We start from the raw sequence: 15003 nt of genomic DNA, 5'->3' as shown, positions 1-15003 counted from the left end.
ACAATTCAACCCCAAGATTGATCCCAATGGAGATTTATGGGCCTCTAAAAATGACTTTGAATTCAGCACGCCACATGTTTGGAAAAATGCCTGCGTGTGGCCTGGATTCTGGCCCTCGTCTTAGGCTGCGCATGACTTAGCGAGGAGATGACTTTAAGGCTTCCTATCTCATGCAATACATCATAAATTTCCGTAATTCTTTGATCAATGGATAGAATACATGGAGTAGGATAGAAGCATACCAATATTGCATTTCATGGGCCCTTGTGCTTCTCTATAATCACCTTCAAAGTTAACACGCCACGTGCTTGATTAATTGCTTGCTCGTGCCCCACATTTGTGCCCAACAACATGACTTGAACAAATGTGATTCTGAAAACTTCAAACCTCAATATCTCTTGATCCAAGCTTCAAATGGAAAACTTTCCAACTACAAATTTGTAGAGGGCTATGATTTGAACACTTTTGATGTTGAGCTTGTCTTAAAATTCTGTCGTTTTCCACATGATAATTGAACCTGAAGTCAGCTGCCCAGCCAATTGGGAATTCACTCAAAAATTCTTTAAGTGTAGAACTTTCCTCTTTTGGCAAGTTCCCATTTCACCTAAATTTCCAAATTTGGCAGTTTTGATTATTTCTTGATTTTTCTCATTTCTTTGACTTTCTTTGACCGATTTTCCACCAAAAGTAAATATTTGAATAATTCTTCTCATTTTGACCCAAAAGTCAACTATTCTGATTTTCTCTGATTATTGATGAAATTCCCGATTAAATTTTCTCCAGTCAAATCCAGTCAAACGAATACATCCACGTAGTCAGTATGAGAAGCTTTTCACACATAGAAACCACTCCTTAATCAAATGTTGACCAGAAGGTCAAATGGTTGACTTTGGTCAAAGAAACCCTGATTTGGGAGACCAGATGATTTGCAAGCCAGTATCCTTCAACCAATGCCTTGAATTGAGATTGAGAAAACCCTAATCCAGGAGGGCTTCCTTGAACATAGAACCACATGATTATACCTCAGTCTCCTTATTCTCTGATCAAAATTCTTTGTAACAGAGCTTTTCTTGCTAGCCTTTGAATAGCACCAATGATATGAATGCATGAGTGTGAGTTATGATCTAAGTGATGTATGTACATGAATGCAAAACCTAAGCCAGTTAGAAGTTATAGGGTAGGACAAATTTGGGGTATGACAACTGTTACCAATAAGAAGTAACTTCTGCTACAATCAAGGTCTTCAACTCCTTAGTCTCCAAGAATATTTCCTTATTTAGAAACAATATAAAGCTGTATATTCTTCAAATATTATGATTGATTCTTTTGACCTTTTAAACATATAATGCCTTATATGGTTGCACATTATTCCCTTCAATATTCCGCATCTATTAAAAGCGAACTGAATCTCACTAATCCATCTCAGCAGGCGCGATGTCAAGAGCTATTCCATAGGACATGTTATTCCAAAACATGTTTCAACATTCCATAGGACATCTTCTTGCTGAACCTGTTTTATTCCTATGTTCTATTATCACTTTTTACATCCTATTCTACATTATATTATTGCTGCTATGATTTGTTTTACAAAAATTAATCCAATCTTAAAACCAAAGAACTTACAGACGATGCTTCCACACCTACCTTTTGGATTTGATTTGTGATTATTTTATTTGTTGATTGGTGAAGCCATTCGCGAAGATCTCTGGGTTTCTTGCATCTTGTTAGGCAAAAGCAACAAACTTTCCCCATTTTCTATTTTTTCTGTTTATCTCATTCTTGCATAGCTGGAAGTTCTAACTAGTAGGCATTGTTTTCTGGAAGTCCTACCTTGTAGGAAATTTATTTTTGTGCTTGTAATCGAGTCAATAAAGTGGGAAGGGCCCACAATCGGCCCCATATTTAAAGTCCATTGGTGTTTCTTAGCTCGCATTACATGTCGATTCTTTAAATAAATACTCCTCCTCTTTTCAATTGAGTCAAAAAAGTGGGAAGGACCCGTAATCGGCCCCCACAATTTTTCACCGTCTTCACGATATTTAGCTCGTGTCTCTTAGACGTTGACGCTTTGAGCCTTCACTCAACTTGCTCCCTTTATGCTTGAGCCAATTCTAGTGGAAAAGAGTCATCGACTCCCACGACAATCCATCTTGGATTCTTGTTTGCCTTTGAAGTGGTTACTTCTTTGTTTTCATTACTTGTTCAAGTAATTGATTGGTTGATTGTGAGATGTTCACCTCTTATCTTGGAAGTGTTCACTTCCCTTGTTTGTGTTGATGCCATGTTCCCTAAGGATTGTGATTCCACCTTGTTCAAGGTGAATCATATAGACATTCAGATGTTTATCCATGCATGTTAAAATTAGGTAGACTTCCCTCTTATCCCAAACTTTAGGTCCACAAGCATGACAACAAGTAGGATTGAGTTTCCCTTTTGATTAGTCTTTTGCATTCGTGCTTCTTTTGTAAGTTCAAGAGTGCGCATAAGAGGGGGGAGGGGGGGGGGTGAATTAGGACTTTGAAAATTTATCAATTTTTAGAAACAAGTTATTCTAATTTTTCTGGTTTATGGCGAGATTATGAAAGCAATAAAGTGCAGAAAAAATAAAGGACACAAGGATATATCCTGGTTCCCCTCACAATCCGAGAGTACTCCAGTCCCCTTTCAACATGAAAGAGATTTTACTATTGTTTGTGACTTGTACAAGACCCACACAAACACCAAGAACAATCCTCTTGGACTAAGAACAATCCTCTTGGATTTTACACTAAGTCCACTAAGAGAACAATCCTCTCAAAGTGACGTTCTTGCTTCCAACAATCCTAGACGGCGAGATACAACCAACCAAGTAGAACAAGAAAAATAATCCTTTCCTTGCTACTCTCTTGTTTCCAACAATCCTGGACAATAAGCAATTACAAAACACTTTTGGAAAATATTTCAGTAGTAAAGTTGATGAACATATATCAATCACTGGGATTGATCTTCTCTTCTAAACAAGCAATTTATAATGACAATATAGTGTTCAAGTGTTTTGTGAATGATGGAGAAATTTTTCTGAATTGAATATGAAACAATATGTAGAAAAATATCAATGAAAATTTAAGTATCAAAATACTTGTTTGAAAATGAATGAGAATATGACTCCTAATTGTAATGGAGGATTCTATTTTTAATTTGGATTTTCATGTATTTATAAGTGTACTATACCTCTATGAAACATGGTAAATTTTGAAACATTTTCATGAAGGTTTGCAATAGTTTAGAATAACAATGGTTCATGAAAGAACATAATTTTAAATTTAGTACAATACTTCTTAAGTAAGTTAAAATAATCACTTGACTTAACAAAATCGCAACATTTTTCAAATTTCAAATTTAAAAATACTGTTTCAGAACATTGTAAATTGTGGCGGTTTTTGTTCTGTTATGGTAGGTCAAAATGCCACAATTCACCAAAAACTGCATGCTTGAAAAAATTGAAAATTTGCCTAATTATTTGACCCAACCTAATGCAACATCTATTGATTTATTCAAGTCAATATATTATATTTGAAAGTGATTTAACATGGTTCAAACATGATTAAAAAAATATATTTGAAAGTGATTTTGAACACAAATGACCAATGCATGCAAGTGATTTTTTGGAGAATAATTTGAGCTCTAAAATTATCAATATAATTGCATGCTTGTACCTTTATCAATCAAGATCCATGCTTAGTCTTCAACTTTAATCTTGAAAAATTTGGTGCTATCTTTTGCTCATGATAAGACTTGGACACTTGAATTGAAACATTTTTCTTGAAGCTTTTTCCATACTTTTTGACATGATTATTTGACTTTCACTTTGTCTTCATCAAAACACATTGGATGGAGAGTATTGAATTCACATCTTTTTCTTTTCAACTCTCAAAACATCTAATAAATAACAATTAGAATTAAACCACTACAAGCCTTAAGGAATGGAAAGGAGTGGGCGGGTGTAGTTCCTAGGTCTACCAGGACCCGCTTCACACTCCAATCCCGTATTTGCACTTTGATCACCAATGGGTCATTTTCAAGCACTAATACACCCTCTGCATCCTTCCTGAAAAAGATAACGACTGTCGAGTCATCCTCCTTCTCCGCCACCGGCTCCTGGGAAACATGCATTACGGCCCAAGTATATCTCTTACTGTTTGAACTAGCCTCACATCCGCAGCAAAGCCGCCAGGGATGGTGTTAAGTGTATGACGGGTTACTCGAGCTTCACGTACCTCATCGGTTCCCTTGCCTTTTTTCTTGAAGGCTTTTCCGGGTTAGAGTCATCCCTAGAAGGACTCCTGCTGCCAGACTGTCCTCCAACGTTCTTCACGTAACAAAATAGTCGGCCCCTCTAAAATTCGCCGAAACTTAATCGTCCCATACCGCCTCAGAGAGTAGCTAGGGATCTAGAAGCTTCTCCTCCGCGTCCTCTCTCCCAGACTTTTTGCCTGCAAAATCTGGACGATATATTGCAGGGTCTCATTGTGGTGCCAAAAAGCCTCTACCAAGCCCAACAAATGTGCTAAGTCCGGTGGATCGCCTTCACTTGACATCACCTTACTGGTAATGCTAGTGATTTCTTAAAGGTTTTCTGGTGTGACCTTAGGAGAATTTTACCAAGGTCGCACGGTGGATGCCAAATGTTCTTGCTTAACACTAAAAAGTTAGCTTCCTCAAGGAGAGCTGCAAATGTATGGATATTTTGTGTCTGTTTTGCGTGTTTTCCAGATGCCTTTCCCATTCAGGCGGATGCCTTTATATAAGCCTTACACAACTCTTTATTTCCCCTTTAAGGGAGTGCCCTTCTGCGTCCCTATTCCATTCATGGCCCTGTAACGTTTGTTGTTGCCATAAACACGTGTAATTAAAGGCTACATAATGTATGACTCATCATTAAGCTGCAATTACAACCCTTGCTCTTCCCTGATCCGGCTACATATGGATTACCCTAACAGGACGAGCATATAATCGGCATTACCATCATTTTTCCGGGCTTGGACTACACCTTGGCTTGACAACTTCCAACTATCTATACCTGGCTTCATACCCGACCATGTATTGGCTAAGTAGTCGGACCCGGTCACTACCATCAGTCTCATATACCAACCTACCCCTTATTCTCGGTCCGAGTTCTCACCCCGGCCATGTAAAAATATTTTGGGGTGTACCCATGGATTTTTTTTAAAGTTCGCCCATATGGTAAGTGAAAAATACATATTAACCCTTTCGAATTATTGAGATAACTTTCATTTAAATTTATAATTCCGTTCAAGCGCTTCATTTTATATATGTTTAATTTTTTGATACACTTCAAAAAATACCTATAATTATTCAATAAAAGATTATTTTTATTGATTTCTAATTTGAATTGTGAATTTTTCTTGCATAAACAAAAGCAATATAAACAATTTGATAGTAACTAATTAAAATATAAATATTAAGTTGTTAATAAGTTGTTAATAAGTTGTTAAAAATATTTAAATCAACTTAATTATTTAATAATCATAAACCTTTTTTATGATTAATATTTTTTTTTTTTAAATTTAGCTCCTAACATGCACTCTTAGGGTACATATTAGCGTAGTAAAGCTAACATGTGCCCTAAGAGCACATGTTAAGAAACACATTTATAGAAAGTTTGTCTTGAAACAAAGAAAAAAAATTTAAATATAAATTTTTAATAAAAATATTATACAATTTCCAATATTTTTTTATATTTAGCTCTTAACATGTGTCCTTAAGGCATTTTTATATTTAGCTCTTAACATGTGCCCTTAGGAGCAGTGTTGTAAAAACCGGACCGGTTGGACCGGGAACCGGCCAGGTTCGCTTGGCGGATTGCCTGTGTCGTCGAATCGGAGGAAACCGGTGCGAACCGGTGTCAACCGAGAAAACCGGTGGTTTGTGCGGACCGGTGGTTCAATTGTTTTTATTTTTTTAAAATTTTCTTTCACTCAAAACGACGTCGTTTTGAGTTTTTTTAAATTTTTTAAAAAATATATTTTATTTCCAGCACACAGCCACACGCATACCCCTATCTTTGTTTCAATCTGCAGAGATAAGCCACACAACAGCCATACGAAGAACAACAACAACCGTCTGCTAAAATCTCTGCCGCCGGCCGCTTTCTTCCCCTCCACCGCGCCTCCACCATCAATCTTGCCGCACCACCGTATGTTTTCCCATTGTTGATTATCATATGTGTTAAAAAATTAGGGTTAGTTTAAATTGAAAATCTGTGTGTTTGTAGTACAGTAGTAGTTTTATTCAATGTCAATATTGTAGTAGTTTTATTCAATTTGTGTGTTTCTTGATCGAAGAAAGACATAGAAAAAATTTGGTAACCATCTTTGTTTTACTTTAAACAACTACTGTGAATCAATCTGATCGCAGTGAGAAACGATTTCTCCATGTTGCATGTTGGTCAAACAATGTATGGTCGATATAATTATTTGAGTGCTGTCTGTTGTTACGTGAGACAGTGGCTTGCACGTGCAGAGCAAATAAGAGTGGTTTTTATTTTTTCAGGTTTTATAATGCTAGGGCACTATTATTATTAGCTTGAGTTAATATGTTTTCATATTTGCTTTATGAATTTACTCTAAGCCAAATCACTTTACCTGTCATTGTTTTCTTCCCTTTATTTCATTTTCTTTTCATCCTATTTCCAGCCTTTATAAATTTAAATACTAACCATCTTGGTCTCTCTACTATAAGTGAGTAAACTTGGTAGTAGTTTTATTCAATGTTTATGTAAGGGACATGCTTGTTAAAACTTAAAAGATTGACATGCTTGCCGCACCACCGTGTGTTTATGTATTGATGTATTTACTGTTTTCATTTTCATATAAGGGACATGCTTGTTAAAACTTAAAAGATAACAATTGTTTAATCTGAAAATAATTGTTTATATAATAACGATGTGGGTTCTGCTAATTGTTATATAATTGTTTCACTTTTAAGGGACATAATTGTTTAATCCCTATGGTTATATAATTGTTTCATATAAGGGACATGTTTATGTAGGTTATGCTAAAGTCACTTTTAATTCATCACATGTTTATAATTTATGTAGGTTCTAGACAGAGGAGAAAAGACTGATAACCTTCATCACCGGGTTAGTATGTAGTTTATGTGTCAAATATTATTTTATTTATGTGTCAAATATTATTTTTAGAGTAGAAAAATATATCATTCATTATATTTTTAGCATATATCAATTAGTGTTTACAGGAATATGGCATCTTCTGAAACACCATCATCACAACCACCATCACAAGAAGCATCTTCAGCTCAAAGTTTAGTTCAAAATAATGTTAGAGGGAAGACTGGTATAGACTGATAGAGGGAAGACTGATTCAGCTCAAAGTTTAGTTCAAAATTATGATAGTAAGGACTTGCGATCTAAATTAACTGCTGAGATGACTTCATTAAAAAATTGTGAAGGTAGTTTTGGAAGGACAACAACAGTAGAAAACTGAGATGAAGTTTTGCCAGGTAAATTAAATGATAAACTTTAAGCATTTTAGTACAATGTCAATATGTATTTTAAAATGTTTTCTAATTTTTTTCACATGCATTATTCTAGATCAATGGTGGGACACTTATGGAACCGAAGCGCCGAATTTGCAAAAGCTGGCTATTCAAATTTTGAGTCAAACTTGTAGTGCATCTGGTTGTGAACGAAATTGGAATGTGTTTGAACACATTCATTCAAAAAAGAGAAATAGGTTGGAGCATCAAAAGCTTAACGATCTTGTTTATGTTCGTTACAATTTACAGCTACAAAATAGGTATTGCACTTATTATGCTTTATATGCTATTGTTTTGATACTTGATGACATGAATATTGGTACTATGGTTAAGAATATATGATACGGTTTTATAGTTAAGAAATATGCTGTTGTTTGTTTATTAAGAATGTATATTATTGTTAGATTTGTTAAGAATGTTTGATATTTCTATGTTTGACATTGCCGTTAATGATTTGTAGAACCAAGAAGAAACAAAATTATGATCCTATTAATTTTGAAACACTTGGTGATCATTCTAATTGGGTGTTGGAGGATTCACCACCATTCTTGACCATTGAGGAGGTGGAAGCACTACGCAAAGATCTTGCTAGTATGACAATCCAACCTATTTCAAATGATATTGGTATGGTATTAATTTTTGTGATTACAATTATATTATTTTAATTTCTTAAAATATGTCAATTTCTAAATTATTTAAATTGATGTTGTTATAGATGAATTAAATTTGGATGAGGTTGATGTTGAGGGAGATGCACCACTTAACTCCGGAGAAAACAACCAAAGTAATGATATCATTGATGGGGAAGATGTTGCAAATGCGATTGATTTTGTTGGAGATGGTTTTGATATCGAAGGAGATCCCAACATTGAGATAATTTTACCTCCTTGGAACTAAATTTAATAGATATTTGAGTGTTTTGGTTCTAAAGTACTCAATTAGTTTATGTTGCAATTAGACTTTGTAATATGTACTACTTTGTTATGTGTAATACTTATGTTTAAATTTGAACTAAATTTGTGATTTTTAAGTGCTGAGCAAACTATATTTGTGCTTTTTAAGAGCCTTAAACTATATGGATTATTAGTATTTTCAGCACCTAATGCACAACTTCTGAATTTGTAATTTTTAATTTGTAGATTATGTTGTTAATGGATCAACTTTTAAGTGCTAGTTAAAATTTTTTAGAGATTGAATGATCCGGTTCGACCGGTTTTATACCTATATAGTTTTATTATAATGACAAGTTTAATCCGGTTTGGTCATGCGGTTCGACCAGTGACCCAGTGGTTCGACCGATAAACCAGTGACCCAATACTCTCACCGATTTGATGACCGGTCCGGTTTTTAAAACACTGTTTAGGAGGACACAAGTAAACATTACCCCTAATGAACTTGATCGGTTTGTTTCACATAGTCGCAAAACCGGTCCGGTTTTTTCTATCCGGTTCACTCCCGTGCTGAAACCCATTCTATTCATCAAAATCTCTTTCCCCAATACTCCTTCATTCTAACTTTCCATTTCTGGTTAAGAGTTTCTCTTCGAATACCAAATCGGAACCACCACCACCACCATGTCGGTGAATCTCACCGCGAACGCCATTCCGGCGATAATCAGCGGCGACATCAACGCGAAACCGCTCGTTCAAATTCTCGAGATTACATCAGTCGTAAGCAACAAAAACTCTCAGCAGCAGCGGTACCGCGTTCTCCTCTCCGACGCCGTTTCATCGCACCACGCTATGCTCGCTGCTCAACTCAACGACCTAGTCACCACCGGACGTATCAAGAATGGCTCCATCGTTCAGCTTCTCGAATACATTTGCACTATTTTCCAGAATCGCAAGTATATTTTCCCCCTTTCATGTTAAGTTTTTTGCTGGATTAAGAAATTTATGTTGTTATGATCATGTTGAGATTGTTGGAATTTGAATTTTATGTGCATTTCAATTTTTAGGTTATTACAGTTTTAAACCTCATTTGTAACAACTAGTGTAAGAATTGGGATACAGAACCTTGTTGGTGAAATGTGATAGCTGAACTAAGTTTTAGTTTCTTGTGATGGAGGAATTAGGATTGTTGGAATTTGAATTTTATGTGGATTTCGCTGTTTAGGTCGTCGCAGTTTTAAACCTCATTTGTAACAATTAGTGTAAGAATTGGGATACAGAACCTTGTTGGTGAAATGTGATAGCTGAACTAAGTTTTAGTTTCTTGTGATGGAGGAATTAGGATTGTTGCCATTTGAATTTTTTGTGGATTTCGCTGTTTAGGTCGTCGCAGTTTTAAACCTAGAACATTGTAGAAGTTGCATTTGTGAGAATTAGGATATGGAACCTTATGAGTTTTTTTTTGTTTTGACAAAAGGATATGGAACCTTATGAGTTAAGTATTAGTTACCTGTGATAGTTGAACTTGAGTTGAGATTATTGGAATTTGAATTTTATGTGAATTTCAATTTTTAGGTTGTTCTAATTTGAAAACGAAAGCGTTCTAGAAGTTGCACTTGTAAGAAATAGTGTTAGAATTAGGATATAGAACCTCATTGATGAAATGTGATAGTTGAACTTAGTTTTAGTTTATTGTGATAGTTGAATATTATTGCAATTTAAATTTAATGTGAATATCACTCTGTCATTCCAATTTTCAACTTGAAATGTTATAGAAGATTTATTTATTTTATGTAAGTTTTTGCTTCACGTGTCTCTTCAGTGAATTATTAGTGTTAGAATTAGGTAATGCTACGTCGTTGATGAAATTTGAAATCCTAGTGTATGGATGTTAATGAGTTAAAATAATGTTACTGATGAATTATTAAAGAGTTAAAATCTTACAGAAGATACATTTATTTTATACAACTCTTGGCTTCATGTGTCTCTTCGGTAAACCATTGTGTTGATGAAATTGGAAATCCTAGCATATGTATGTTAGAGTTAAAAGAATGTTATTGATGAATTGTAGCATAATTCACTTTAGGCTTATTTTTATTCTGTACAATTGATTTATGTGTTTTTGTGTTTGTTTTTCCTTGCACAGGATTATTATGGTCCTCAACATGGAATCCATAATACCTGATTGTGAGATCATTGGAAGTCCAAAGCCATTTGTGGATTCAGAATTACCAGTTCAGAAAGCATTGCATGATAACACTGTGGGAAGTTCGGTCAACAACAACAATAACAATTATAATAATAATAGGAATATTTTGGCTACTCAAAATACTGGTAGTACTAATGTGCAGAATTTCAGGCCAACAATTCAACCTTCATACAAACCTCCCCCGGTTTACAAAGGCCGCGGTGCTGTTATGAAAAACGAGGCGCCGGCGCGAACAATACCGATAGCTGCTTTAAATCCATATCAAGGTAGGTGGGCAATCAGGGCAAGAGTTACTGCTAAAGGGGATTTGCGCCGGTATAACAATGCTCGTGGAGATGGAAAAGTCTTCTCGTTTGATCTCCTTGATTCTGATGGTGGTGAGATCCGCGTAACATGCTTTAATGCTATTGTTGACCGCTTCTATGAAACAATCGAGGTTGGCAAAGTTTACTTGATATCCAAAGGTAGCTTGAAACCTGCACAGAAGAATTTCAACCATTTGAAGAATGAATGGGAAATTATGCTGGATTTAAATTCCACAGTTGAGCTTTGCCCAGATGAGGACGGTTCGATACCTAAACAGCAATTCTCCTTCAGGCCTATCAGTGACATTGAGAATGTCGAAAGTAATGCTATCCTTGATGTTATTGGGGTTGTGACATCTGTGAATCCTTCAGTTCCCATCTTAAGGAAGAATGGATTGGAAACGCTGCGAAGGATTTTGAATCTGAAGGACAATTCTGGCAGAAGTGTTGAGCTAACACTTTGGGGTGAATTCTGCAACAGGGAAGGACAAAAGCTGCAAGAGATGGTAGATTCCGGTGTTTTCCCCATTTTGGCAGTAAAGGCTGGGAAGGTGAATGAATTCAGTGGAAAGTCTTTAGGCTCTATTTCCACTACTCAGCTTTTCATAAATCCAGATTTCCCTGAGGCTCAAAGCTTACGAGCCTGGTTTGATCAAGTCGGAAAAGATTCTGCTTCTCTGTCCATTTCTAAGGACATTACTCATGGAGGACTGAAGAATGAGATACGCAAAACTGTGTCTCAAATCAAAGACGAAGGTCTGGGGCGTTCAGACAAGCCGGACTGGATAACGATAAGGGCAGCCATAACATTCATGAAGACTGATACATTTTGTTACACAGCTTGCCCTTTGATGATTGGAGATAGACAGTGCAATAAGAAAGTGACAAGGTCAGGAGACACCAGATGGCAATGTGATAGATGCAACCAGGAATTCGAGGAATGCGATTATCGTTACCTTCTCCAAGCTCAAATTCAGGATCATACTGGATTAACTTGGGTAACAGCTTTCCAGGAAGCAGGGGAAGAGATTATGGGGTACCCAGCAAAAGAGCTGTATGCACTGAAGTATGAACAAGAGGACGAAGAAAGGTTTGGCGAGATAGTCAAGAGTAGACTCTTCAATCACTTTGTATTTAAGCTGAAAATCAAAGAGGAATTATATGGGGAAGAACAGAAGGTGAAGAGCACAGTAGTTAAGGCAGATAAGGTGAATTATTCTGCAGAGAGTAGGTACATGCTTGATTTGATTTCCAAGTTCTGTAGGAAGTAATTGTAGCTTGGTTTCAGCGTATTTTCTTGTAATGAGCCATATCTGTTGGCATTAGTGCACACGCTTTTACATAGAATATCTATAGGTACATGCTTGATTTGATTTCCAAGTTCTGTAGGAAGTAATTGTAGCTTGGTTTCAGCTTATTTTCTTGTAATGAGCCGTATCTGTTGGCATTAGCGCACACGCTTTACTTAGAATATTTACCCAAAAAACTGCAAGTGATTATTGATTACTACATCATCTGAGTAATCATACTACGTTTATATAACTATAATCTACTTAATATCTGACTCTTTTTTAATTTTCTGTCAGCTATGTTTATACTACTTCATATTTAATTTTCTGTCAGCTATGTTTATACTTCATATTTGAATATTACATTTTGTGAAGCTTCTGCTTAAGTGGAGCTCAAGACTCGAATATTAGTTTACAGAGAGTTCAATTCATTACTGAAGAACTTTACAGATACATATCATGATAGGAGGATCAAAAGGCTAGGGGCTAGGCAGCACAACAGAAAACTTTCAGCGTCGCTTGACAGGATCGAAATTGGATACAGCAACGACAGCACCAATGATAACTAGAACCACGGCTCCACCAGCCGCGATGCTGAGCAAGAAGTTCTTGAGAGAAGGTGAAACAGCTGCTTCAGCCACATCAGGAGCCATCATTGAAGCTGTCAATGCTGCTGCTGTGAGTCGTGTCACAACTTTTTCCTTCATGGAGGCCCTGACTTGAAATCTTCCACTGCGTTTTGACGTTGTTATAGCCTTTGAAGACCGTAGAGGCAATGGATTGAAGAATACCTCAGAGCTATTCACCACCCTCTTCTGGTAGGTGTATGTTAGTGGCATTGACATTGAAACTGCAGAAGTGGAAGCCATTTTTTCCTATAGGATCTTTCTTTTACTCTGCTAGATATTAACTTGCTCGAAGCTTAGTGTATAGTGAGGAAATGGGTTTGGTATGATTTTGAGTTTTGCTTTGAGTGGAAAGGTGAAGGAGGCAGGCATGGAATGAGAGGTGGAAAATTTCTGCATATTTGCATGCATCTGATGTGGCAGCTTCTCTATTGGAAATTGACGGATAAGGTTATCTCATTGGTTCAACCCACACCTATTCTATTGAGAGTTTATTCTGATTTCTGAGGTCGTTGATTGGGTCTTAGGGTGTTTAATTCTCAAGTTGCATTCTATTCTTTGTCCATAGAAGTATTTATGCTCTTTAGTGGGGTAGCAAATAACAGGTTCTGATTTTGAATGGTTTGGTTCAAATTGGGTATTTGTGGGCACCACTTAAAAAAAATAGAAAAAACTATAATCACAATGATATAATATATCCATATTATCTTTCACTGAAAAGTGTTACTGACTGAACACATGTATGTAGTATGTTCTTTTTTTCTGTAAAAAAGTCGGATTTTTTAAAGTTCTCTTCATTGAAAATAATTATATTTGAGAAGTATTGTATGTATTAAACACAAATATGCTAGATTAGAGTCTTTGCACCATTAATATCTATATAGTTCTTTTTTAAAATATAATATGAATAAGCATATTTGGTGAAATTCATCCAACTTCATTGATTGATTATGGAAAATACAAATTTTACATATAGAACAAGTAATATCTATGCTAACTATATTACACAAGCCTTTATTTGATTATAGACTCTAATTAACTCTAACTGTCATAACAGTCATAACAGAAAGTTAGTTATGGTGGTTAGCACTTCATCTCAAGTTTGGTTTTCCATGTTGTTTGCATCATAAAAAGCTATATCTTGTAACACCTTCTCACAAGTTGAACGTTGATAAATATCAAGCATCATTAACTTGGATAGTAATCGATTGAAAGGTTTAGGTAGTAAGGATTTGGTGAAGAAGTCTGCTAGCCGATCCTTTGATGTACATGGCAGTAATTTCATCAATTCTTTCAACATCTTCTCTCTTACAATATGACAATCAATTTTAAGATGTTTGGTTCTTTCATGAAACATCAAATTTACTGTAATGTGTAATACATTTTGGTTATCACAATACAACACTGGTGTCTTTATGCAGTCGACCTTCAAATCTTTGAACAAATATACAAGTCATTGGAGCTCACATGTAGCAGCAGGCAGAGCCCGATATTCTGCTTCACTTGATAATCTGGATACAATTAATTGTTTCTTGGTTCTCCATGATATGATAGATCTCCTAAGGAAGAAACACTCTCCTAAAATAGATCTTATAGTATCAGAGCATCCCACCCAATTAACATCAGAGTATCCATATAATTTGATCTGTGAATCTCTTGGTAAGAATATCCCTCTGCCAGAACATGATTTCAAATACCTCAAGACACGAGTAGCTGCATTGAAATGGTTCATTGTTGGAGCAGATATGAACTGACTCAATTGTTGAGTGCAGAAAGTTATGGAGGTCTAGATACAACAGTATAATCATTGATGACCTTACTGGATATGACACTAATCATTGAAAATGTTCAACACACTTCTCATAGAAGCCCATGATTCTTGGCAAAATATCATTATTATATTTATATCCTTTGCCTATATGACATGAGTTGGAATTAAGACCCCTCTACAAAGTTGCATCATATTGATGTTTCCTTTGTCTAGAGCTATGAAGATTGATTTACTAAACACGTCTTCAACAAGGAAAAAGAGAGGAGTGGGTAGTGGATCACCTTGCCCCTCCCCTCTAATACAGTTGAAAAAATTCACATATTTTCCATTGATTAAGATAGCTAAGTGTGTTGACT

At 35.8% G+C, this 15003-nt stretch overlaps 2 protein-coding genes across 2 annotated transcripts; one reads left to right on the top strand and one right to left on the bottom strand.

The window, feature by feature from the left end:
• Positions 1–9057: 9057 nt before the first annotated feature.
• Positions 9058–12518, top strand: LOC131595022 (replication protein A 70 kDa DNA-binding subunit A-like). The gene is made up of 2 exons (XM_058867242.1): positions 9058–9403; positions 10594–12518. The coding sequence occupies exons 1-2, from the start codon at positions 9132–9134 to the stop codon at positions 12230–12232; spliced, it is 1911 nt and encodes a 636-aa protein (XP_058723225.1). The 5' UTR covers positions 9058–9131; the 3' UTR covers positions 12233–12518.
• Positions 12519–12657: 139 nt separating this feature from the next.
• Positions 12658–13407, bottom strand: LOC131595023 (uncharacterized). Its single transcript, XM_058867243.1, has one exon. The coding sequence runs from the start codon at positions 13117–13119 to the stop codon at positions 12760–12762; it is 360 nt and encodes a 119-aa protein (XP_058723226.1). The 5' UTR covers positions 13120–13407; the 3' UTR covers positions 12658–12759.
• Positions 13408–15003: the final 1596 nt, after the last annotated feature.

The sequence above is a fragment of the Vicia villosa genome, linkage group LG4, assembly GCF_029867415.1.
Source record: "Vicia villosa cultivar HV-30 ecotype Madison, WI linkage group LG4, Vvil1.0, whole genome shotgun sequence".
Lineage (NCBI taxonomy): Eukaryota > Viridiplantae > Streptophyta > Magnoliopsida > Fabales > Fabaceae > Vicia > Vicia villosa.
The sequence above is the reverse complement of the archived record's forward strand: the minus strand, read 5'-3'. Positions and strand labels throughout refer to the sequence as shown.